The sequence below is a fragment of the Cavia porcellus genome, unplaced genomic scaffold (genome assembly GCF_034190915.1).
Source record: "Cavia porcellus strain 051 isolate PalLab524CR breed Dunkin Hartley unplaced genomic scaffold, mCavPor4.1 scaffold_2, whole genome shotgun sequence".
NCBI lineage: Eukaryota > Metazoa > Chordata > Mammalia > Rodentia > Caviidae > Cavia > Cavia porcellus.
Genome location: NW_026947485.1, coordinates 62,670,183 through 62,697,738, shown reverse-complemented (window position 1 = coordinate 62,697,738; position 27,556 = coordinate 62,670,183). Strand labels below are relative to the sequence as shown.

At 38.9% G+C, this 27,556-nt stretch overlaps 1 protein-coding gene across 15 annotated transcripts in view; it reads left to right on the top strand.

The window, feature by feature from the left end:
* The first annotated feature begins 3,092 nt into the window (after positions 1-3,092).
* Ppp1r9a (protein phosphatase 1 regulatory subunit 9A) overlaps positions 3,093-27,556 on the top strand; it is a 291,628-nt gene continuing 267,164 nt past the window's right edge. For 12 of the 15 annotated variants that reach the window (XM_013158292.3, XM_023567303.2, XM_013158291.3 and 9 more), the window contains exons 1-2: positions 3,804-4,087; positions 5,342-6,964. In XM_013158292.3, the coding sequence (XP_013013746.1) occupies positions 5,564-6,964 (1,401 nt within the window). In that variant the 5' untranslated portion in view covers positions 3,804-4,087; positions 5,342-5,563. Of the gene's footprint in view, positions 3,232-3,601; positions 3,681-3,803; positions 4,088-5,341; positions 6,965-27,556 lie in introns of those variants that run through there. The other 3 variants (XM_063242522.1, XM_063242525.1, XM_063242531.1) reach the window with 3 other exon arrangements.

Here is a 27,556-nt window from a genome sequence, read left to right as displayed (position 1 = left end):
ATACTAGCTAGAGCAATTAGACAACAGAGAGAAACAAAAGGAGTAAAGATAGAAAAAGAGGAAATTAAATTATCATTATTTACAGATGACATGATACTCTACATATAAGACCTCCAAAACTCCATTGAAAGATTCCTAAGTATAATAACTAAATTCAGTAATGTAGCTGGATACAAAGTCAACACTCAAAAATCAATAGCATTCCTATACACTAACAAGAAAATCACTGAGAAAGAAATGAGTAGCCACACTCTTCACAATAGCATCCAAAATATGCAATACTTAGGAATCAATGTAATGAAATAAGTAAAAAGTTCTATTCAGGGAAAATTATAATACCCTGAGAAAGAAATCGAAGAGGACCTCAGAAAATGGAAAGACATCCCTTGTTCATGGATAGAAAGAACAAACACGATGAAAGTGGCCATTCTCTCAAAATTGTTATACAGATTCAATGCAATCCCAATCAAAATGCCATCAGCATACCTCACAGATCTAGAGAAATCACTCCTAAAATTCCTCTGGAACCAGAAGAGATCTAGAATAGCAAAGGCAATTCTAAGCAGCAAAGGAAAGGCAAGAGACATCACAACAAGTAAAACTGGTGTCCTATAATCCTGAATATATCATGAGTCTAATTATCTAAATTAAATCTTATAAAATAAAGTGCAAATGGTAAAACAGCACTTTCCAGTACAAATTTATGGGACAGAAATGCTTTGTATCTATAATGTCCAATAGGGTAGCCACTAACCACTTGCAAATATTTCAAATGTGGCTAGTTTGGCTAAATAATTAAATTTTTATTTTATTTTTCTTTGGTATCGGGATCAAACTCACCTCACGCTTCCCAGGCAAGCGCTTGAGTGGCTGAGCTAAATCCCTGGCCCCAGGAACTAAACTGTAAATTTTTCTAATTAAATAACCATATGTACTGGATTGGTACTGGTCTGGAAGACCCTTCTAATCTTCTTGGAAATGTTAGGAGTGGAGGGCCAATTATGGGCGATCTAAGAATTTTATTTATATACTCTGGTGCTGAGGATTGCATGCGAGGCCTTGCACATGCTAGGCAAGCACTCAACCACTGACCTTCATCCCCAGGTGTTACTAGATTTTATTTTGAGACAGTGTCTTGCTAAATTGTCCACGTTGGCCTCAAGTTTCTGCCTTCCCAGTAAATGGCATTATAGGCATGCTTCACTGTGCCTAGCTGATAATCTTAAATTATCAACATTATGTTTTAAAAACTCTGTCATTCCTTTAGTATGAAATTTTCCAGAAGTTTCACATTTTCAAAAAATAAAATCAACAAAATTTGTCAAGCTGCTTTTCTGCATGAATCATCTTTTTGCAAAGAGGTGTAAGACTGATTTTATTGCCAACTCTGCCCCCTTTTCTATAGACAAAATTCAGTGATTAGATTCTGCATTTATTTAGGTTATTCTCCAAAAAAAACTGGTTTCCATATTGAAATAAATGACAAGAACTTTTCCTCTAGATTATCCCAGACAGCACAAATGTTCTTTCCAAAAGTAGAGACTGGAACTACAGCCCCCTCACGTTGCCTGCTACATCTGTTTATACTTATAGAAGCGACATCCACTTTTCAAACAGAGAAGGCCAATTTCTTGGGAAAGGACTGAGAATATGGTGATGCTTGAAGATAAAATTTTCCCTGTTCAAAATAAAAGATCCATACAATGAAGCAGCCAGCGCTCCTTTGAAATGGAAAGATTTTGCTCCTAGAGATTCTGTGTACAGAATTGTGTGTACAGGCTGGGCTCTGACCTAGCCACAGTCATTTTCTACCTATTGAAGCTGCGGGTAAATAAAAAAACCTAATCCTCAGTTTTTCCATCGGTAAACCATAAGTAATGATGTTCTGTTTGGAAAAATGTGAAAAATTATGAAGTGGGTGAGATCTTACATGTTATCTCCAGGACTCTGGAGACTTAATCCATACCTTTGATGGCTCTTCATTTAGGCAATTTCACTGCTCTGTAAACCACAGAAATTTATGGTAAAGTAAATAATTCTTATCAACAGAAATGCAAATTTGTTAGAGATTTTGGTTTCCACAGATAGCACACCACCCACGCCATCCACTGTTCGGATTTATCTGGTTTCAGTTACTCTTACCAACTTTTTATCCAGATCTGAAAATATTAAATGAAAAATTATAGAAATCATCCATAAAGGCTTTACTATCCTACAGTTACAACTGTTCATTTGATTAGTGCTAATTTCTTTCCACACTTGATTTATAAACTAAGGTTTGTCATAGGAATATTTAGAAAAAAAAAAAAAACATTGCAGATAGGGTTCAATACTATCTCTGGTTTCCAGCATTGGACAGGGGATGATCAAACATATCCCATGAAGATGGTGGTGGTGGTGGGGGGGGCGCAACTGTAATGGTAAACATTACATTTGTTTCACTTCTTGCTTGCTAATATCTATAAATTCTTCACACACTCATTTGAATAGACTGCAGTATCAAGACTGGTTCCCTCCCTGATTATTAGGTCAAATTACTTTTGACCCATGTTCATTGTCATTGAGTCAGAAAGTATTCTTTTTTTTTTTGACCCGAATTCATTCATTTCTAGACTCATGTTTTTACCTTCTTGAGAAACACAGTTTCTGCTTCATAGGCTTTCTAGGGGGATTGGATTGAAGGTCCATACTGACACTCATGATCCGGTTTACATTTGCAGGAAGGCTGCGGTACTTTAGGATTCCGGGGGTCAGGGAGGGAGCACTCCCATTGCTAAGAGTGTAAGGGCTGGGTTGGGTGGGCAACAAGCAAGTGAGAAGCCCTCCTTGTCCACTCCCTTCTAGGAGAGGGCTCTCCGGGTCAGGGCGGCCAACAGGGACCAGGTGGGGCCGCACTGGGGAAGGCCCGGGTTTGGCCTTCCAGGCCAGGGCAGTGGCCAGGGATTGGGGAGCCTAGGGTCAGAGAGTTAAGTGCAGACCACGTGGAGGCCCCCGCAGCCCGCGGCCTGAACCTGGTTGCGGAACCAACTTGGCCGACTGGAGCCGGGCCGGAGCGCAGGCCTCGCCCCGGGCCCCAGGCCCCTCGCCCACGGCCGAGGGGGTGGGGCGGCCTCGCCTCGGGCCGGTGCTTTTCGCCCTCCGTCGGCCGCCAGAGGCTCCCTCTCCCTCTCCCGGGATTTCGCTGCTGGGCTCCCTCTCTCCGCCGCCCTAGAGTTAATCCCATCGGCCGAGGTGAGGCACCTGTTACCCCGGCCTTCCTGGCCCCCGCGGCCTGTCCTCCGTTCCTCGCAGGTCCCGCCGGCCCAGGGCCGCGCGCGTGGGGGGCGCACGTGGGCCCAGCCCCCTCTTCGCCCCGGCCGGCTCCCGAGGGTGCGAGCACCCGGGGCCCGCCGCTCGCCGGCCCCAAGGCGAGGGGCCGCGCCGCGGGCAGCATGCGCGTGGGGGCTGAGGCGCGAGGGGACGGGGACGGGGACGGGGAGGGGGACAGGGACGCGGCCGCGCCGTGAGGAGCCGGGCTGCGCGGGCGGGGGGCGCGGCGCGGCGCGGCGAAGGGGGGCGCCGGGAAGAGGAGGGGGCGCGGCGAGAAGAAGGGGCGCCCGCGGAGGACGGGCGCGGGGAGGGGTGCGCGGCCCAAGCCTCCCGCCCGCTCGCGGCGCTGCCGCTACCGCCGCCGCCGCTCGGTAAGGGGGAGGCCGCGCGGGGCGCAGAGCGGGCGGCGGCGCCGAGCAGGAAAATACCGCATGCACTGAGGCTGAGTGCAGGCTGCGGCGGGGGCGGGCTGGGGCGCGCTGGGGTGAGCATCGGAGGCAGGATCAGTGCAATCTATTGTTTCCCGGCACACTGGGAGGAAAAACAAAGGGATTTGTTACCATTGCCCTATCATTTTCTTTTATTTTTTTCCCGTTTTTAAACGTGGCCAGGGCGCTGTCTCCCCGTGCCGCAGCCCATGTGTTGGACTTCAGGTGCTCCTGGCACAAAGCTAGACTGCGACCTCCTTCCTAGCGCTTGGCGTCACCTGCTCTCCTGGCCCTGCCCCGCGGCCGAGGCACTGCTCCCGAACCCGGCTCGCGAACCAGCCGCCTCTCAAGTTGGTGTTATTTATGTTTGTCTTTTGTGAGGGCAGGATTCAAATCCCAGGCGACACCAGCGCCCCCGCCCCCGCGGCTCTGCGCCCAGCTCGGGCGGGGGAGGAACGGGGTGTTCGAACCGGGAGAGGGGAGGGTGCGGACGGCTTGGAAAAGGTCAGAGGAAGAGAGTGGCTGTGCTTTACCAAAAAGAAAAAAACAACAAAACAGAAAATCGGGCACCACACTCTGAAGCCTTTCTCGTTTGTCTGCATGAGCCATTGCATGCATGCTGGGCCAGGAAACGAGTTTGGAGGCGATTTAAGGGAAAGTGTGTGCTTCCTCAGCTGACTGTGCGTGAGGGAGATGTGGTTCCGGCTCATAATAAAACAGAAACAAAATAAAACAAAATGAAAAAATCTTTAGACCTGTATTGTCTGCTGTTCAGCAGATCTCGAAATACTTGACTGCTGGCTTATTGATAAAAAAATCCAGCTGTGGGTTAAAGAGCAGCAAGCATGTGCTGCTTTGCTTTTTAAGCCTGTAGTAGGAGGCAAGAAAGAATAAACAAATCAAGGATGTGAAAAGAAGTGGCAGGGTATAGTCGATTTCTGATTGTCACTTAAGCATTTGTTCCCATCATAGTCTACATCCCATTTCATAATTAATATCCACTGTTAGGAATCCTCCAAATATTGATCTAACTGAACTTAGGGTGAGATTTAGTGGCACTTAAAAACTTTTTCTTGCTTGTTTTGCTTTGAGGGTGCACTGGTATTGCTGTGGGGGGATGCTGTGGATAAGAATACTGAACCAGAAAGAGTGAAGTAAGCCTCATTAGGCATGATTAGGGGTTTATGGATTCCAAACTTCTGCTTGTACTTAGAATGAGTTTTGCGTGATGGTGGAGAATCCCAAATGAAATGACTTTTGTGGACATTTTGATGATTTCTTTAAGATACAGTAATTGCTGTTTTTGTTTAAGGTCCTTAACAAAAAGCAGTGAAAACTCGGGCTAATGTATTGATTTCAAATATACTTTGTGTGTGTTTGTGTGTGTGGGGGTGTTTGATAGGGATCTTGAAATTGTGTCTGAGACATTTTTATTCTCAGACGAGTGAAAATAACTTTTAATTTTGTAACTTTTGACTTCTCATTTCAATAAGTAATTTCTTCTATTCGCCCTGTGGCCAACCTACTTGGAAAATAAAGTATGTATTAGTTGAGTAAAATAAAGTAAGTGTATAAATTCAGAACTTCATTCTTTTCTGTTACAGATGAACTTCTAGTCTTGCTTTGAAAAAGCCACTTTGTATAACTCTTGACTGTGAATTGTTTCCTCACACACCTTTTGGGAGGATCTCTGACAGAGTATGCCATTTGAGAGGGCCTTCTGGTGACCAAATACTTACTGGTGACCAGCGAAGAGAAGTGTTTTCATTTTTGTGTTTTTGTTTCCCGACCATTATGAACATTGACTCTTCACCCTTGAAGTAAACATGTTGAAAGCTGAATCTTCAGGTGAGCGAAGCACTCTCAGAAGTGCCTCTCCTCACAGGAATGCATATAGAACTGAGTTCCAGGCACTGAAAAGTACTTTTGACAAACCCAAGTCAGATGGGGAGCAAAAAGCAAAAGAAGGTGAGGGCTCCCAGCAAAGCAGGGGCAGGAAATATGGCTCCAATGTCAATAGAATTAAAAATCTGTTTATGCAGATGGGCATGGAACCCAATGAGAATGCTGCGGTCATTGCCAAAACCAGGGGGAAAGGTAGATCTTCATCCCCTCAGAGAAGGATGAAACCTAAAGAATTTCTGGAGAAAACAGATGGCTCTGTGGTTAAGCTCGAGTCCTCTGTCTCTGAACGAATCAGTAGATTTGACACAATGTATGATGGCCCCTCCTATTCCAAGTTCACAGAAACTCGAAAGATGTTTGAGAGAAGTGTGCATGAGTCAGGACAAAACCACCGATATTCCCCAAAGAAAGAGAAGAGCGGAGGGAGCGAGCCACAGGAAGAGTGGGGCGGGTCCAAATCCAATCGAGGCAGTACAGACTCCTTGGACAGCCTTAGCTCTCGCACTGATGCTGTCTCCCCAACTGTGAGTCAACTGAGTGCAGTATTTGAGAACACTGAGTCCCCCGGTGCCATCGTTTCGGAGAAGGCAGAAAGCAGTGAGTACTCGGTAACTGGGCACTATCCCCTGAATTTGCCATCTGTTACTGTTACAAATCTCGATACCTTTTGCCACCTTAAGGATTCCGATTCTTGGTCTCCTAACAACAAACAAGAAGTTGATGCTGAGGATGCTGAGAAGAGTAATACAACTCCAGGAGCAGAAGTGACTCCTAAGAGTACCTCTCTAGCATCCTCGTTGCCTAGTGAAGAGACGCAGCAGAGCAAGGAAGCCGAGGACTCCACATCTAACCAAGAGACTCTGAACATAATTGACAAAGACATTTCCGAAGAACCTTGTGCTGACACTGAGGAGGCAATGCCAAGGTCTGCGATCCTTTCACCGCAAAATGAATCCTCAGGCGTGGCTAGAGCTAATTTGGTTGGGACTGAGGCAGCAAAACAACAGAGGAGAGAAGTTGCATCTGGTGGTCTCACCTCTCCAGATGCTGCGGCATCCAGCTATGGAAGAGAAGTCCCTGAAGACTTCGGTAATTTTGAGAGCTCCCATGTGTACATGCATAGTGACTATAATGTGTATAGGGTAAGATCCAGGTATAATTCAGACTGGGGAGAGACAGGCACTGAGCAGGATGAGGAGGAAGATAGTGATGAGAACAACTACTATCAGCCCGAAATGGAATACTCAGAGATTGTTGGATTGCCAGAAGAGGACGAAATCCCAGCAAATAGGAAGATTAAGTTTAGTAGTGCTCCAATTAAGGTAAGTATGCTTTCTTAAATTGTTCTCCAGGTTTGTTTTAATTTTGGGGCCTGTGTTGAAGAGGGTTGATAACTACTAGAAGTTTTTATAAGGAATTTAAGATTGCTGGTCTAAACCTGTTGTTAGGTGATTTTAAAAGTTTGGAGTTTGAGAGGTATCAATCACATTTCCTAATGTGTTTTACAATGATGTAAACCAGAAGTGAGCAATGTGAAAGATGAGGAGGTTTGGAGATTGTGAAATGCATTCCACTGGACTGGAGTATGAAAAAAATGAGCCCTGAGCATTTGTTTAAAATAAAACTATAACGTGTTACTTAACATTACTTGTACAAACTTTCTGAATCTATAAACTCTGTGATCTGAGATATAAGGTACATCAGGCAAATTATGATAACCTTGAAATAGCCATCTTACTTACTTGCTTAAAAAAATCCAAGTTATTCCTTACTTAAGTGTAAGTGGAACATGAGGAATATTGATGGAACTTCTTTTCTTGATTGCTGCTTAGTAGTGAAAATTTGATTTATGGCAATATATTAGCTGACTTAAATACTGTGGTTGAAAAAGCTCTGTAAACAGCTTTGAATTCAGAATTTGTTTTGTAGCTTTAAATGAGATTTTGTGAAAGGAAATAAAATTGATTTGCCATTCATGGATTTATTTTATCTCTTAAAAACTGGATAAATGCCAGTTAAATTCAGATGCTCTATTCTAATGACTTCACTTAGGTAACATTTGGTATAGAAGAAAAGCACAAAGTGCACCAGCAGCGGGTGGTGGAACATTATTAGGGATAATAATGGCAAGAGGGGCAGGGGGTGTTTGGTTGAGTAGCAGAATCCCCTGGAGTGCTTTTTCGAAGTGTACTGGCCCACCAGCTCAATCCTCAGATTCTGGCATACACTCCTTCGGGAAGCCAGAGGGCTATGGTGGCAATGTGTTCTTTGAAATTGCTTTCTAGGTACGGACTTCTAGCTTGTATAAGGTGTGTATGTGTGATAGGTTTGGAAACTGATATTATTTCCTCAAAATCTAGAGTCCATTGTTATTTCTATCATCCATATAAAGTTGTGAAATAAATAATTTACATGGAAATAACCACAGAGAAGTCCGACGTTTTAGTTATGAAATCATATATTTAAGTGAAATAATCTGTGAAATTATTTACTGGGTATTTGTGGGCACATTTTCATTTTATTCGTGTAAGGCAGAAGTTATGGATATGAACGGGCCATGTCAATTTAAATTGTGTTTAAACCAGAAAATGCGAGTATGGTTTGAAAGTAAACTAAGTTTCCTTTGAGTCTCTACCTCCGTCCTTTGATTCTCTCTTTTGCTGTCCTGTACTCCCACTTGTGGGAGTCTTCAAAGGCGCCCTTTCCTCAGACCTGTCTAATGAGCTGCCAGACTTCACCATTCATTCCCGCTTTGAACATCATCTTTCTATCCCTTGGGAAGAAAGCAATATAATTAAATTGTTTTACATTGAGCAAAGCAAGAAAAACTGAAATGAACTCTCCAAAGGAGTTTGTTAATCCTGGCGACTGACTTTTTAATAGGGGACAGCAGTTTCTAAAAATGTATCAAGTTTAGCCACTCAGCCCAATGGGGTACTGGCTGTATTCAAATGCCAGGCTGCATTCTAGACAGTAATAGGTTTGATGGATTTTAAAGGACTTATCAATGCGATACGTCTCTTTGTATGTGAACAGACCAGGTTTTTGGTTATATTTTGAAATTCAAGTGAATTTTTTATTACTCTTGCTTGTAACAGTAGGCATTTTGCCTCTAACCCAATAAATAAGCTGGATTTCATATTGCAAAGAATGAAAAATAAATTAGTGTTTAAAATTAACACATTTCTTAAACATAGGTCAAGCGTATGATTTGTGAAACAAACACTGCGATGTGTTTTATTGGACATTTAAGCAGGACTGGTTGGAGTGGATTAAGTTTGCAAACAGAATGGTCATTATTAGCCTTTTTGTAATGAATAGGACAATTATCCTTTCTTGTTGTTTCCATTGTTTAATACGCAATTGGATTGATTCACTTTAGAAAATTCGAGAGCTACTTTCTACTTGCCGTGGTACTGTTTTAGTTATTTTCAGCTCAGGTTTTTAAATTTTTTAATTTTTTTTCCTTCATTAGGTGGTGAAGTCTTAATTCAAATATTTGGGGAAGGCTTATCTTAAGTGTTCTTTGATGCTGCTAGCTACAGAAGACACAATAATTATAAAGTTACTTCTGTCCTCTGTGACTTTGTAATTCTTAAAAACACTGGATTTAAAAATCATATAATACACTATATAAAAACTGAACCAAAATATTTCCTGTCTTGAGTGTCCTTTAATATTTGGCTGTACTGAATGCATAGGATGAAAGGTATTTGATATATTATTTGGAACTGAGGATATTCATGCATTACCCCTGTGTGTTACTTTATGAGTTTCATAAAGCTTTACTTATAGAATGGAAGGTTATGATTTCCAATTTCTTTGAGAAATGTTTTTTAAAGATATAATTTTTGATGCTTTCATAGTCTTTCTCTGATATTTTTTTCTTTAATAGGTGAAATATACCCTATTATATTCAGTGTTTCATTGTAGATCTTGTTCATGATATTTGTGTAATACTGTCCTCAGTCTCTATTTTGGTCTTTTTTTTTTTTTTTTTTTTTTTTTTTTGAGGTGTTTTAAATATATTACTCAGATGTTTCAAAGCTGGACCTGGAAAAACAGCAAAATAACATATTCCTTGTACTTGTTAGTAACTTAGAAATGGTTAAATTTTACTGCCTGCCAACAGAGTGATTTTCCAGTCTTTTTCATGGACATAGTTGTTTCTTATGGGATTAAGTTGATATGGTTCATAAGGCCATACGCTATTAGAATGGGATTGATAATCACAAATATAAAATTTACCCTTGAGATATGAGATGAGAGAATGTTACAAGCAATGTTGATCGGGTATGTGTAATTACACTTTTCATCTTTAGGAATGTCTCAAGATGAAATGAATGAGTTAAAGTAAATGTGTCTTAGATAAATCATGGGTGGAAAGCATGACCCTTGTCATTATGTTTCTATTAGTTTGAAACAGTAATGCCTGGCATGTATGAGGAATGCTGTAAATATCTTGTGCACAACTAGTGCTGTCCCAGTCCTGAGCTGCTGGTAGTGGGGTGTGTGGCCTGGAGTTAACAAGGCTGCTGGGGCCCTTCTGCTCAACTCTGCTTTTGGATGACCTTTGTGATGTCACTGCAATCTTATTAAGCAAATCATACCCTTTTCTCTGTCACTGGTAGCCTTGTATCCTTGGAATATATTTATTTTTTTCAGTTGTATGGATGAAACCCAGGGTCATTTACTACTGCGTTGTATCCCCAGCCTTTTTAAATTCTTTATTTTGAGGCGGTCTCATTAAATTTCCCAGCCTGGTGTTGAGCTTGTGCTCCTCCAGCCTCAGTCTTTGGAGTAGCTCTGTACCACTGCTGGGCTGGCAGTTTACTGTGCTGTAGTTCAGGGCAGAATCAGGAAGGGTAGTAATGCTACTTTGAATCTTCCATGGTAGTTGATAAAATTGGTCTCTTTGTATTCTCACCCTCTTTTAGGGGCTCTAAGGCATAGTCTGGGTTACATGAAGCCTTTTTGTTCAGGATGGTGTGCAGAGCATAGTTCTTCCTTTTGTCTTGTGGAGGCTTCTCTTGCTAACAATTTTGTCAGTGTGTGTTAACTTTAGTGTGCATATGAATCATTTTGGAATTCTTGTTAAAATGCAGATTTTGTTTCAGTAGGTGTTCTATGGGAAAATACCTCAATACGGTGGTTATCCCCTAAATACAGTATTAGGCAAACTATCTCAGAGGATAGAGGCATTCCGCAACCTTTTAAAATGCTTGAATCTCCTTGTGTATTACATCCAAGAGGAAAGCCATGGAGTAAGTTAACACACTTAGGTGCAAAGCAAATTGGAAGGACTGGACTTCCTGCCTCTTGAGCACACCACATTCAGCTGCTCATCTCTCTTTCATGCCTGCCTTCCTGGCTAGTGGTGTGGTTATGAGGACCTGAGTGGATATTTGGCCGAACCCCACAGACCAATGGCGTGCTGTGTCAGTGAAGCACACTTGCTCTATTGAAAAGACATGGGGCATGTGCATCTGGGTACAGCTGTACTTTTGCCAGTTCATCTGCTCATGAACCTTGGGTTTTATTTGCTTTTGTGGGTGCAGCACTGTGCATACTGAGTGCCCTTAGTGGCTTGGTATGAAGATACAGTGTCGGTGCAGATTTGGCATACTAATGACTTGGTCTTTTATCCCTTTCTGTTAGTTAACCTCTTTCATTCAACTACATTTTCTGTTTATTCTTTTTTATAATGTCATATTGTAGGTTACTGTGTCATGTAGTTTTAGGATATTTTCTGAATTCTGCCTTCATATCACCAACTTGCATTCTTTACTATCTGTATTTAACCAAGTCTGAGTGTTGTTTCTCTCATAGGCTGTTAGCTAATTTACATTTTTGATGATCACTGCCTGTGAGTCTCCTTTCCTCCCATCTTCTCACTTCTCTCTTCCTTTCTTTTCTCTCTTCCATTCTTCCCTTCCTCTCTACTTTTCCTGCTGGGGATCAAACCCAGGGCCCTGCTAGGCAGCAGCTTTGTCACTGAGTCACATCCCCAGCTCTCATTTCTTTTCATAACCTCTGTAACATAATTTAATATCATCAAATAATATAATAAACTAATGCAATGACAGGTCTGGAGTGGGACCTGAGACTGTGCATTTCTAACAAATTCTTAAGTGGTACTGACGTTGTCGGCGGTTAGACCTTTCTTTTTAGACTGGCTTCTGAAGGAAGTTGACTATAGGATGTTGAATGAATCTGGAACTGCAGTAGTAGGTTGTGCCGAATAATATTCTTTGAGGATGAAATAATCTGTAATTGTGCAAAGTACCCGAAGTGCTCTTTCTGGATATCAAAGTGGATAATAATCCCTGAATTTCTTAGGCATTTGGGTTATTAAATAGTGATGCTCTAGCTGAGAGTGATCAGGCAAGCCTCTAATCCCAGCTATTTGGGAGGCTAATGCAGAGGATTGCAAGTTCCAGGCCAGCCTGGGCAATTTAGACCCTGTCTCGGTAAAATGAAGAGCACTCATTTGTAGCTCAGCCGTAAAGCACTTATGTAGTTTGTGCAAGAGCCCGGGTTTAATGTTTGGTACAGGGAAAAAGAAATCACATCATTGCACATGTGTGGTTTTTATTTATAAAAAGATATAATGAGGTTCTTGATCAAATCAGTTCTGTTTTCATTCCTTTGGACATCTAAATCAATAAAGTTTTAGAGAGAATTTAAGAATTTCCATCTTATTAAATTACTTTTATTTGTGTAACTTTGATGGTATAACATTTAAATTGGATTTCTTTTTAAATTTTTATATTTCATAACATGTTTCAAAATGAGGTAAATGAAATATGTTGAGTATTTTAATGTACTGTGGAAAAATCAAATAATGAACATATATTGAATAAGTCCCTCTGAAAATTGAAGAGTATATACTGTATTCTTTTTTTAACTTTAACAATCATCATTTAGTTTAAAAGGGAATTATTTTCTGTAGAAAATTACTTCAAATGTTTGTTTTTATAGTAAAAAGACTTAAAGTTTCCTCCTTTGTCACACAGTAAATATTTTGTCTTTATTCTAAACTTCCTCACAAATACTAATTGTTGGGTTTGTGGGCTTTAAAAATAAGTCCCCAAATTTTGGGAAAAAGAACTACTATGCTTATACATTGTTTACCTGTTTATTGAGTATAATTTGATTTAAATCTTCTTTGCATTAGGTTTTTTTCTAAAATCTTTATCATCACTGAGGAAGAAAATTTCTTGAGAATATAGTTGAATGTAGGATAAATTAAATTGTACATAAATATTGCCATATTAAACTCTAAAAATAATTTGTTTTTGTGCTGCTATCTAATTTATATTTTCCTTGTTTTACTATGCACTTCTATTTTGAACCTGTTTTATTTTTGTTCTTTTGCTGCATTGTATTCTATAGTTTTGATTTTGAAAGGTAAGGAAATTATTAAGCTATGCTTTAGTTTTTTTCCTGGTCACTTTTAAAATTTCCCTGGGCTCTAATATCTTCATTTCTGTGACACAGAAATTTAGACATGAAAAATACTTAAAGGTAATTGAATGTAATTTCCCAGTCACTTTAGGAAGCCCTTCAATAGCATAACGCCGACAGATGATCTTTGAGCTTCTGTCTGCTTGAATAATTCCACATATGGGTTTTTTTTTTTTTTTTAACTTTGGAAGATAAAAGGAAAGTTAGGAGGGAATGCTGGGGTGCCTGTGTGCTTTAATTTTAATTAGCATTTTTTATTGAAGTAACATTCACATAACATAAAAATAACACATTTTAAAGTGCACAGTTCAGTGGTTTTTAGTATATTCATAGTATTATGCAACCGTTACCATTACTTAATTCTAGAACATTTTATCACCCCGGAAAGAAACCCGGTGCCTGTTAGTAGTCATTCCCAACTCTTCTTCCATCCTCTGGCAAATCTACTTCTTGTCTCTGTGGATTTGCCTCCTCTGGACATCTCATGTAAATGAAATGCTCTTTGAAAGGAATATAGGAGACAAAAGCAGTATGGTCTGTAATATGTTAATTTGAAATAACATTAGAATAGAAGATTACTAGAGGGTCTAGAGAGCAAGGACAAAAGAGTTTTCTAGATGATGGATACGTTAAATGTTACTAACTGATCACAATTAAAGAAACAAATGTCATCTAGCTTTTTATGCAACTGTGTATAGAAAATAAAGTCATGAAGCTGAAAAGACCGATAGACCCAAGAAGGGAGGAGGAGATTTGTAACCCGGGAAAAGGAGGTTTATGTGGCACAGAGGATGATTGCAACAAGCTCTTCTTGCTTCTGTTATACTCACTAAATGCTGTTGGTGAAGCATGTTTAATTCAGCATAGTGTTTCTTCAAAGGCCCAAATTGTACTAAAACTGATACTCATTTTTACCATAGGTCTTTGCAGAGGGAAAAAAAAAAAACCACCTTGTCCTTTTCTAATGATCTGATGCTTATTTTTGACCTACGGAGATAGAAGAAATAAAGCTAGGAAACAGGGTAAATCGTAACTTAAAAATTTGTACTTAAAATGTTTTCATTGCAACATTATAGAATTTTTTCTTTCCAGGGTACTCACTCCTAAATACCTAAATTTTTAAATACATATCCAATAGATTGGCCAGTGCTTTTCTCCTATGAAATGGACTGTTTACCTATAAATGAGCTCTTGTCATCACCTGTAAATGGAGCCTGTGCTTCAGAGATTCACAAATTCTCCAGATCTCCACTCTTAAAACACTTCAGCATACTTAGCCCCAGACTATAATGTGCCTCTGAGTGCGTGGCTCTTTCTGACTGGTGAGCTATTTATTCCTCTCACCGCAGTTCTCTGGCATCCTGCAGTTCTTTTCTGTGATGTGGGTCAGCAAACCGCAACCTACCCTGTAGGTGGAATTGGTTGAAGTCCTCTGTCTTGGGTCCTTCTTTGGATCCAGTCTAGTGACCCTTAGGTTGCTTTCAGTATTCCTTTTTATTAATTGATAATTGTTTATGGGCAAAGATATCTTTAAGAAATTTTTCTTATCCTTCATTAGTCAAATGTAGATTTCATATTCATTACTTGCTATAACCATGTATAAGAGGAGTGATTTTAGGCAAGTATTTAATTATTGTATGTTGTCTACAGAGGAATATTGTTTGTATTACTATTAAATATAATTACCTGGTAACTGTAAAAGTAGCACTGAGAGTTAACTTGATATTCTGTGAACTTGGACAAATCAGCCTCTGGAGGCCTTGGATTTCTTGTACTTGAGGCTGTCTTTTACATGTAGTTTATCTCTAAAATCCTTTCTCAGCTTAGTATTTTGTAATTTGCTGATCTTAAGCATATTTGTATTGTGCCATAATCATAAATATTTGTGTTGTTGTTTCAAAGAGAAAATTCTGGACATCTTTTATTGAAATATTAAAACACATTTATATTATATTTTTCTTGGGCATATTGTTTAAGTCTGTTAAAAACTTAAAGTGGTCAAAATATCAAGTCTAACTACATTTTTGCAAAGTAGGTTTTTCATGCAGCTTGACTTGTGAAAGTCTGATTTGAACTATATATTAAAACATTCTTCCAAGGAACCTAAGAATAAAAAATGGTTTGTAATATAGTTGCTGACATATTAATTGCTTCACCCTTTTTTGTTCTCGAAATAGCTTTGTAGCATAGTTCAACATGATTGAAATATTGATATTTTTTTGCACAGTTTAAAATTTTCAGTCTAAATTGTTATCTCTTTCTCATGCATCTATCCTTACAAAGAAGACACTGAAATGGCCAGAGTATAAAGAAACATGAAAATTTTATATTCTAGGAGGAGGAAAGTTTTGTTCTTTGCTTAATCTACTGTATTTCTGTGGGCTTTCAATGCTTTGTACCATTGAAGATATTCTCTTGCAATGCTTTGTAGCATTGAAGATATTCTCCATGTATTTTTGAGTGACAACTGATTTTAAATGGAGCCAGGTGTGATGGTGCATACCTGTAATTGCGGCAGTCTGGGAGGCCGAGGCAGAAGGATCCTAAGTTCAAGCTTATCCCGGGCTATTTAGGGAGATCTTGTCTCAAACAAATCAACCCTACAAAATAAGAAAAACAAACTTAAAAAAATAAGTGGTTTCAAATGCAACTGCTAATAGTATCTTTCCTTCATTTTAAAGTCAGATGACATGAATTTAGTCCTGGGGAAAGTGAGTCTTCCATATTATTTCCTCTACCAGTTGAAGTAGCTGGCTAATTAGGACACATAGTAGTTGGCAAAGGTCAAAAAGGTTAGCTTAGTTTTGATTCTGGAGACTTCTTTCCAGCAATGACCAGATGAAAGAATCTCAGAATACCTACCTATCTAGTATTTGTCCTCTAATGATTTCATACCTGCACAGCCCTGGGAAGCCAAGAGAAACTGAATGACTGTGCTTTGAGTCTGTTACTATTCAGGGAGGAGACTGTTTTTTTTTTTTTTTTTTTTTTTTTTTTTTTTTTTTTTTTTATCAGTATCAGATTTCTCCTTGAAATACTTTTTTTAAACTCCTCTCAAAAGTTGCATCAATAGAGTTTCATTGGAAGTATATTCATATCAGGATATTTTTCTAATCTTGAATATAAGAATTTTAATTAGTATTCAAAGCCAGAGATCTTTTTTACAGATATTTAAAGAATTTTCTTTCTACTATAAAGGACCTCGGTAGAGAAGTGATGTTTATTGATTAGCTTTTAAGATCCAGTTTATTGTTAAGAAATACTCTACTATATTGATGAGTTCTTTTACTCTGTATTTGTTTCAGATAAAATGGATATGCAAAATAAAGACCTCTGTGTGTGTTAGAAATTATAATCTTTATAATATAATATTATCTTTATAATATAACAAAAGACATATAAACAAGTTTTATAAAAAGTAAAGAATAGATCAAAAATATAAATCCATGACAGCAGGAAAAGCGGAACTGAAGGTTGAAGATTGTCTTAGTCTGTATTCTGTTGCTCTCACAAAATATCTAAGACTGGTGTGTTAGCTGGAACTTCCTATGTAACCCATGTTAGTCTTGAACTCACAGTGATCCTCCTACCTCAGCCTCCTGAGTGCTGGGATTCCAGGCATGTGCCTCCACACTTGGCATCATGTCTTTTTCATTTGTTAGATTATTGAACCTCAGTAGGCTTCATGTAAAGTTGAGAGATGTCAAGTGTAGTATCTTTCTTACATACAATCCTGTGAAAAAAACTTATACATATTTTGCTGAAAACAGGATTTTTAGTTCTAGGCCTCCAGAGAGTCCTTTTAAATATGTTTCCTGTTCCAAAACACCAGCCACTGTGCGGTTTCCTGTTGTTCCTCTTAACAAAAGTATTAGCTGAAAGAGAGCCATTCATGCATGATTAGACATATAGTATATAGTATTTGTAGTTAGAGTCAAAGGGCAGTTCCTCTCACACACTGGATAATTTTCCCACTTTTGAAAAGCTTTGGTAGATAATGTGATAGTATACAAATGATGAGATGCATATTTTTGTTGGGCAGCACAGTTCTGAAGTTAGAAGTTTAGATACTACTTTTGTTCTAATTAGATGAGCTGATAATGCTAATCTATTATGTTCAGTCTGGCCTTGAACTCACTATGTAGCTCACTCTTATTTTGAATTTGTAGGATCCTCCTGCTTGAGCGGCCTCGGTGCTAGGACTATAGGGGGGTTCCAGCACACCCAGCTTCATAACTTCAATCTTAAGGGTTTTTAGTAATTTTAGCATTTTATAAATTCTAAGTCCTAGTTAAATTCCTTATTGTACAATCTGACATGCATTAAGATTTTTCATTAGGTAACATAAACCTTACTACAATATGGATAGTATTTTATTGAGTATTGAGTTTCTGTTAGTGACACATAAGCAACTGTATGTAACTGTAAGGGCTATGTAAAGGGAAAGAGGCAGTATTAACAGATAAAATATTTAAGATTTTAACTCCATAAAATGTTACATTGGGAAAAATAATAGAAGTTCAGGGAAAAATAGTTTTACTTGTGATTTTGGATGTTTATATAAATTGTTTTCATAATAAGTTTGAAGTAGGGATGTCTTAATTATTTACCCAACTAAGTTTGACTTAAGACTTACATTTTTCCAGTGGAGATATTTTTACATTGGCGAGTACTTCTTTGAATGCTAAATTCTCTGAGTGCTTCCTTCTGGGAACTTGGAGAGCTCTCAGGAGATTGGCCCCTTGCAGGTGAGGCGATGAGAGGATTTTTAGTTTGAAGTTACTGATGTTGGCTCATTGGCTTATGTGATTCTTGCCCTTAACCTAGAAATGAAACCATTGACTACAATTGAACCATTACTACTATCAAAATTCGTCCTTCTTGTTTGAGGAAGGTGGAGATAAACTGAGAATATTGACCATGAGTGTTTTAGAAGGTGTATTTTTTCCATATCTTATGTTTAATGTTGAATTAGTGGATTAGTCAGAGTTCTTCAGAAAAACAAAACCAAAAAGATGTACATATGACAGGGAAGGATTTATTTTAAGGAATTTGCTAGCTCACATAATTGTGGAGGCTGGTAAATCAAAAGTCTTCAGGATGGGCTGGCAGGCTGGTAATTTGGCAGCTAAGTACAAAAGCCATTTATGGTCAGGTGTGGTGGCTCATGCTTGTAATCCCAGGAAGTGGGAAGGCTGAGCCAGGTATATGGCTAAATTTGCAAGTCTGAGGCCAGCACGGACAGCTTAGTGAGACTTTGTCTGAAAATCACACACACACACAACACACACACACACACACACACACACACACACACACATGGATGGTGGTGGAGGGTGGGGGATGGGATGGGATAGGATTTCATTCAGTGATAGAGCTACCCTGACTTCAGTCCCTAGTACCACTAACCAGTGAACCCATCAAAAATCACTAACACAGAAACATGTAGAATAATGTTTGACCAAGTTCCTGGGCACCAAACTCAACCAAGTTGACATGTGAGATTAAACATCCAGTTTAACCTCCAGTTTTCTTACTTGGTTATACACTCTGAAGATGTTTCAGGCAGAAAACTCATTTCCTCCTATACATTTTAGGGGAGTATTTGATCTGCTGTCCTCCTTATTCTTAGAAAGGGTGAAGGAGTTCCCTCTTGGGAGAATTGTGTTGTAGTGGATGATCACTGAGCTTGGAATTAGAATTGTGCTCCAGATCTTCCTGATTTCCAATTGTGTTAAGTTTGTTTCAATTTTTAAGGCAGGAGGTTTGTTTTGTGTTGTGTCATCAGGTTTGTCACATAATAGCCATGGAGTTGTGTTAAAAATCTTTGTTGTCTGATACCCGTGCACCTTCCTCTTTCTCTTTGAAGGTTGGGAAGCTGCTGATTGTGTGTGTGTATGAAATGCTTGTGTGACCTATTTATAGGCAGAATCCTGTAACTTCGCAGTTGTGAAGGAAAGCTGAGTGATTGAGTTACAGATTGCAGTCTTTTCTGGCCACTGGTCGTTTGGCTGAGGCTGCTGTGCTGTTTTTCATTTGCGGAATCCCAGTCTGTTACTCTGTAAAGTAATGATAGCCTGTTATTAACCAGGAGCAGCCATTAAAGTATGGTCGTCTCAGATATGGCTGTAGAGGTATGTGTGAGAATGGTGAGGACACTCATTTTGTTGTGACCTTATTTCTGCCTTGAGTGATCATCCAAGCTTGATTATTTGTGAGAGAATTTACAAATTGAGGCTGTGTCACAGACATGGAGAAATATTTAGGAACTACAGTAACTTGTCCCAACTTTGGTAACTTGAGTGTGTGAGTATATCTGTGTTCTTACAATGAAAATAATTGACAATCAAGGAAGACCATTGGATTATTCCTTATTACTCAGTCTCTTTCTCCATCTTTTATGTCTGGCGTATTTACTACAATGAGTTTGTTTTGTTCTCTTCTGAGTGAGAGAGGACTTCCTTTTGTGAGTTACACCCACTCCCTTAATATTAGTTTTAGAAATGTACTTGGTTTTAAATATAGAGCTAAGTTATAATTTTATAAATATTTTGGTTGCTGGTTGTCTCATTTTCTAATCAGACTCTTGTTGAGCATGACTTTTGTTGATCCAGAAAACAATTTTCCATTTTTTTCAGTGATTTATAAGTAATTAGTAATAAGCTGCGTGGGAACAAATAATCCAAGGTCCTGAAATCATATTTGTTGCCTGTATGTTTTTTCCACAAATTACATTATCTGGAAAATGTCTGACAGTTGCTTTTTAATTGAAATATGAAATGCTGTTGCTTATTCGTGCACATTTATTTTCTCCAGGCAGAACTAACTTTTAATAGCACCTTAAGGAAGAAAACCACTAGGCTGTTTTCTGTATTTTTGTCTTTAAATATATGATTAACTTTCTGAAGATACATTAAAAACAAGTATTCTTTAAAAAGCAATGTAGACATTGAAGTTTAAGAATATACATATTTTCAAGACCCTCGATAATCTCTTATGTACAGGAAATATGGAAGTTACTGTTTTTCATTTGTAAAATTGATATCTAGAAAAATATTAGGTATTGGGGATTGAACACATTGCACTGAGTTACATCTCTTACCCACTCCTCTCTCTGTCTCTTTCTCCTTCTCTCTCTCTCTCTCTCTTTTTTTTTTGTTTTGTTTTGAGGCAAGATCTCACTGCATTGCTAAATTACCTGGCAGGGCTGAAATTTGTGATCCTCCTGCCTCAGCCTCGTAGAGTGCTGGGATTATAGCTGTGCTTCTGTCTGTTCAGCTCCTTTTAAGAGAACATTATACAGTATTATAATTTTTTTTGTTTGTTTTTGTAGTTTGTGAGACAGTGTCTTGATAAACAGTCCATGCTGGCCTTAAACTCACTATGTAGCCTAGGCCAGTCTCAATCTTATGACATTTCTTTTGCTTCGGCCTCCTTGATTGGTGGTATTATAGCCATGTGCTATCATATCTACCTTGATTATAGCATTATGTAACTACTATGTAAACATGAGTCAAAGCTGAATACATCGCCTGTTATTAAGGTTTATATAAATAACTTGTTATGCTACAGCTAGAGAAGGATTGTTTTTTGCATTGATGGATAACAGACAACAAATATTAAATAAATATTAAAGCATTGCAAATATTATGCTTAAAATGTGTTGAGCTTTGCCCCATACTGTATAGCTATTAAGATATATAAGTAATCCCACCCACTTCAGAGGCTGAGGCAGGAGCATTGCAAGCTGGAGGCCAGCCTGGGCAGGTTAGTGAGACCCCGTTTCAAAACAAAATAAAAAGAGCTGAGGATGTGGCTTCATTCTCCCTTCATTCTCCCTTCATTCTCTCTCCATCTGCAGTACCACCAAAAAAAAAAAGAGGAAGAAAGAAAGAAAGAAACCACAAAACTCTTATTCTTCAAGAAATAGTCTCATGAAGAAGATAGAGAAGAAAGCATTTATAGAACATTGTGTAGTACAGAACAGTATAGAACATGGGTATATACACTGGGTGTCATGTATAATGTATAATTTATTGTCTATAAACTGTGATTGCTTTGAGAATTAAACGGGGGAGCATTAATAATTACAAATATTTGAGAAATTATTTTTTTAATAAAGGCATAGACCATTTCCATTGCTTTGTCTTTGTGTCACACACAGTGCCTACAGGCGAGGATACATTGTCAAAATAGAGAAACTTTGAGAGTGAAAGAGAAGTGCTGTTGATACTTAGGTGCAGACAACAGGTGTAACTGAGGATTGACCAAAGGAAACCAGAGTCCATTGTCACCTTTGATGCAGCAACTTGCATTGGTGGTCCTAAGCAGTGTGTGTGTTCATCAGGAAAGATTCATCAGCTGCAGAGCAAGTAGTGCTAGAATAGAAGCTTCGAAGGTGAATGAATTGGATAGAAAATCCTAAACCAAGGGAAAAGCATGTTCGGCAGCTAAACGTAAGTAAATCACAACTGAAGAAATAGTAGTGGAGACTGTGTGTGTGTGTGTGTGTGTGTGTGTGTGTGTGTGTGTTTAAGAATATAGGCAGACGGAGGCTTGTGTACACAAAGGAGTTGGAGATTTATCTACTAAGTCATTGGTGAATTTTAAGACATAGACTATATCACCACAATGCTGTATACCTTTGGTCATATGTTGGTGCTTATAGGAAGTTGGTGCTAATCTATCATTTCTCCATTTCTTCTTTCTATTCCTTCAGTAAACATTCATACTAGGAGCTTTCTACCAATTTCTTTTGAGTCCTGTTGTTGGATTAACTGATGCTTTCTGTTTGTGGGACTGACCAGTATGCTAACCATGTGAATGAATCTGGTTTGCAGATTGCTCTTTAGTATGCCCTCACTACTTACCTTACCTAGCTGAGTTGTAAGCTAACTAGAAATTATGTGCATCCTTAATCTGTTTATAATTTATTTGTCTAAATCTATGTTTTGTTCATCATTTAAATTGATAACAACTGAGCATGAAAAGAAAGACATTTTCCCCATTAAAATGTGAGTCAATTTCTTTGGAAAAAATGGGGAAAGGTATTACTTAAAATTTTTGTTTTCCAATTAGATGAGTGTGATATAGGTAACAAACTATTTCAACTAATATCTGAAAAGATTTATTCCAGTTATTTTGCAAGAGTCTTCATGTTTTTGTTTCATTTTAAATAAAACCAAACTGATCATTATACTCAGTGAATTATGTAAAAAAAAAAAAAAAACTGCAAACTTAAACTCAAAGAAAAGGCCTTGGCCTGATAGCAAATGATTAGTGAATAGATATACTTTCAGTTGTCTTACGTTAATGTAGACCTGTTAAAACATATGTCAACTTTTATGATTCCTAGCTTTACTGCCCTTTATAATTATGGGATAAATTTTCAGTTCAAATTGCTTCTTCTGATAGGACATCCAGTGTTTGCTCAGTGCGAAGCGCAATGCTCATCACCTAAATTACACATTAGAACATAGGCTGTTGCCAGGGTGGAAGTCAGGTTATCAAGTTGGGAGAGTAACACTATGTTAGAGGCTTGCACAGTTGCTGTGAGTACAGAGGAAATGTGTTTGGGTTCCAAAGACATGGTAGAGGAAGGTTTCGTGGAGACACATTTCTGAGTTTTAAAGGTTTTTATAAATAATAAGAGATAGAAACAGGCATGCAACACAGCAGGAGAAAGCACGGAGGAGTGACATAAAGCTATCTTGCAGATATCAAGACAAGTTTTATGATGTTTGGTAAGGTAAGGTCAGGTCAGGACCTTCTTTTGTGCCAGACTAAGGAATGTGTATGCTTTTCTGAAAATTTATCAATTATTGGAGGGTCTTTTAAGCAGGGAAAGCAGGATTGGATTTGTATTAGATCATCATGATGGAGCATAGAAAATAGACTGAAGTGACAAATATGGGCTAATGTGCTGTATGGTATAGGTGTACGATAGTCCAGGTAAGTAGGATCGCGACTGAGATGAAAGCTTGCAAGAATGGTTGTCAGGGTAGGCAAAGGGCAAACAGGACAGATTGGGTAAGGTGCCTGATGAGAGGTGCTATTTTATATAAAATTAACTTTTAAGTACAAAAATCATATGTAATCATTTCTCATTCATTTATATATTTCCTTTGCCCACAGAGAATCTTGTATAGGTACTCAGCTCATAGTAGATATTCAAAAGATGAGAATAAAGAGGTCTGGGGATGTAGCTCAGCAGCACAGCGCTGCCTGGCAAGCATTGGGTCTTGAATTAGATTCCCAGTACCAAAGGAAAATAACAACAACAAAAACAAACAAAAAATTGAGAGTAAAGAATTTACCTGGATATAAAGTGAGAGTACATTTTCTGATCTAACAGCTGCACAGTGGTCTAGGACCTCAGAGTGAGGGCTGTGAGTCCAGGTGTTAGATTGGCATGTGTGTGTTGCTGGTGTCCTATGAAGAGAGGCAAGAGGAGAATGAGGCAGAAGACAGAAAGAAAGTGGAGGGAGGCAGCACGGAGGGTCGACATCTTGGAGGCACAGAGTTTGGGAAATAGTGCTTTGGAGAAAGTTTGGAAGAGAAGATACAAAAGGTAATAAGCTCACCAATGGGTGAGGTGGTGAAGTGGAAAAATTAGAATTCAAGTGATCAGTTTTTGAGAGCGTCTTGTATATTAGACTCTTTGCCAGTGGCTTAGTGTCAGACAGTGAGCTCTTTGTTCCTGGAAATGTCACATTATAAAAATATTAAGATTAGTTATGAAAATGAATAAAAATGACACACAGCCAGGTATGATGGCTGCACACTTGTAATCTCAACTGCTTGGGAGGCTGAGGCAGGTTTAGATCAGGAGAACTTAGTGAGATCTTGTTTCAAAATAAAAACTAAAAAGGGCTGGGAATGTAACTCATTGGTAGAAAACCCCAGGTTGCATCCTTAGTGACAGACAGACAGACAGACAGACACACACACAGAGAGAGAGAGAGAGAGAGAGAGAGAGAGAGAGAGAGAGACAGAGAGACAGAGAGACAGAGAGAGACAGAGAGACAGAGACAGGAAGAGGAAGAGGAAGAAGAAGAAGAAGAAGAAAGAGGAGGACGGAGGAAGAGAGGAGAGGGGAGAGAGAGAAAAGGAGGAAGAGGAGAGACAGAGACAGACAGACACACAGACAGACAGTGTACATATTTGGGCAAATACTAGGTGTGTTAATCAACGTATTATACATGCTGTCCCGCAGCCCCTGTAGAATTGGGGATCAAAGGCAGCTATATCCTTAGCCCTTTTTGTTTTTAAATTTAAGTGTCATTTTTGTTGTTTTTATCCTTTAGGACATTTGCTTTTATTTCTTAAAATTTCTATTAGTACATGTTTGTAATAGAAATGATTACATTTAACTTGGGCAGTTGATAAGTGCATGTAACTCATCTTAATATTTTTTTACTTTCCCTTCCCTCCCTTATCTCAGGTCCCTCCTTTTCTGTGTCCTCTTCTCCTTTATTTTATTTGTTTTAAATTTAAATTTTAAGATAAGGTCTAAGTCATTGAGTTATCCAGGCTGGATTCAAACTTAGATCCTTCTGCTTCAGCCTCCCAGAATGCTAGAGTTACAGGCATATGCCGTCGTGCCTGGTTTATACATGTCAACTTTAAGGAATATTTCTGCATGATTTAGGCTTGAGTATGAGTTGTTGAAACACCATTTCTAAGTGTGCCTTTCCAAGTGTTTGGGTGGTAAATGGGGGGGGGTGGCTATTTCCATGCCGTTTCTTGTTCAGTACATTTGTGGGGGTGATTCTTTACTTACCTGACTCGGCATTCGTTCATCTGAGGTAGGTGTTGGGCTAGTTGTTAACCAGTTTTGAAGGCAAATTTAGTTTTCTTTGTTGTTACATAAGATAAACTGGCAAATGCTTGTAATGAAGCCTTTCCACCTTAGAGGTAACCAGGAAGAGAGAAATACAATAAATGCATCTAGCCCTTCTTAAGAAACACTGCATTGTGGTGATTATTTGTGGATAAAATAGTACTCATCAACTAAAAGGTTCTTTAGCTTTGTGTTGTATTTTTATGATATTGTAAGTTGTGTCAAAAAGATTGAATGGGTGCTGACTCCATACTTGCTTTAATTAATTTATTTTTTTGAGACAAGGTTTTGCTATGTAGCCCACACTAGTCTTGAATTTACTATATAGCTCATCCTGCCCTTGAACTCACAATCCTCCTAAGTGCTAGGATTACAGGTATTGGGCTGCCTTACCTGGGCCACCTTCACATTTGAATTCTTTAAGATAAAGGCTGCTTTGGATGATCTTTATATCTAGGAGTTTCTTCTTAATATAAAATTTCAGGCTTTTATTATATGCTACATGAATTGTTAAGATATTTTATTTTTGTAAATGTTTTGAGGTATGAAGTCAGAGTTTGCTAAGTTTAACTGAGGCAGACTTTTTGGAGGCATTCTGAGAACTAATCCTAGAAGTTAAAAATTATGCCTGTGCTAAAATGGAGAGATTGTGTATTCACTGCATTTCCTTGGGGACAGAGAGAACATGAAGGGAGCAGTAAGACTCAACATCATGACAGTTCATTAATCAGCCATCCATCGTACCAGTAACAATTGCTGTACATCTTTTTTTAAAAAAATTTTTTGGTGAAGTACTGGGAATTGAACCCAGGGGTGCTCTGTCATAGAGCAATCATCCCAGTCATTTCTACTGTTTGGCTTTTTGATACAGGATCTCAATAAGGCTGGCTTTGAAATTTCAACATAGGCCATTGCTAGACTTGAACTGGCAGTCTTCCTGCCTCAGCCTCCTGAGTGCTGGGATTTCAAGTGTGAGCTGCTGTGCCCCGGTAGCATGTTTTATTTTTTATTTTGAGACAGAGTCTTGCCAAGTTGCCCAGGCTGGCCTTGAATTTGTGATCACCCTGCCTTAGCTTCCCATGTAGCTGGGGTTCCAGATGAGCACTATCATACTTGGCAACGCAACCTTTTGAATATGCTGCTTCACCTTTATAAAGATGCAAATGGAGATTCAGGTCTGTCTGGAGCATATGCTTTGTCAGGGGAGATAATAGGGCTTTGACCTTCCACATTCTGTTGTTTGGTCTCCCTTGTCAAGCAGGTGGTAGGGAGAGCAGTATGTATCTGTAGAACAGAGTGAACCAGCACTGCATGATTAAATGTGTAACTGTGACTAAAAGTTAAGGAACAGTTAACTTTGTCTAAAAATAAATACAGAGATATATTTTCTTTGATGATACATGCAACTGCATGTGTATGCATACATACATATATGCATATTTTTACTGTTTTGCCATCATGTGGGAAAATTTCATTGCTTTATAAATATTAAAGACAGGTATGTTTTCAAGTACAGAGATGCCATGTTTAGGAATGTGGTTTGCTATGATTCCATTTGAAATGTACAGATTTGCAAGGAGATTGAGATAAATTTATTATAGTTCAGCTTTTTACTGAGGCTTCTCTTTCTCTGAAAAATCAGAAATACAACCAACATGAAGTTAAAATATTCTGAACTATTTGCAGAAATGCCACTGAAGCATGTAAAGTATCAAAGTGCTTCTCAAGTCATAACTGAACTTAGGTGGATAGGCAGGGATCAGAATAGAAGGTGGGGTGGGAGGCTTTCTCCTCCCTTCTCTCAGCTGTGGCGGAGATGGTTCCAGGGTGGTGAAAAGCAGGAGACGGTTACAGGTTTCTGAGGCTGAGCACATCAGCTGTCTTCTGTCTCAGAGGAAACAAACTTTCTGTTTTATTGCTGAACAGAGTTGACTCGGGATAATATCACACTGATGATGATGATAAAAACAGCTAACGTGTGCCATGCCACACACTGTTTAAAAGACTTTATCCTTGTTAATTTACTTAGTCTTTGCAATAGACAGTCACTTTTCAGCAGTGAGCATCCAAGGACAGAGGCTATTAGCCCACAGCCCAGGGTATGTGTCTGGAGCAGCCCAGTGTGGTCTCAGGTGAGAATCAGGTTTAGACGTCACTTCAGAGTAAAGACAAGTCTCTCTGTATTTTTTCATCCCATTTGAAAAGACATTTTGATGCATTTTAAATGAACTATTTCATATTTAACAGATGAAAAGCCAGAAGCAGAATGTTCATTCTACAAAATTGGAGAAAATTAAGAGATGACTCAGAAGTAACTTGTAAAATTCTGTTTGGGTCACATTTGGCCTTTTACTTGAAGTATATTTATGTCTATGGGAGAGCACTGTACCGTAGGTCAGAAAGGGGTCTTTTCCGTATCCGACTGACTGGCAACTCAGAAAATATAATTGGGTCACAGCATCACATCCTTTACAATGTAGGTACCAGAGAGTTGCTATGAACGTATGTACTTTGTTTGATCTTTAATGTGACCTTTCAGGATCCCAGGCATGTTATCAATTTGAGAGCTTCTCAGCCTTTATTGCTGAGATCTATGCTGAGTTTT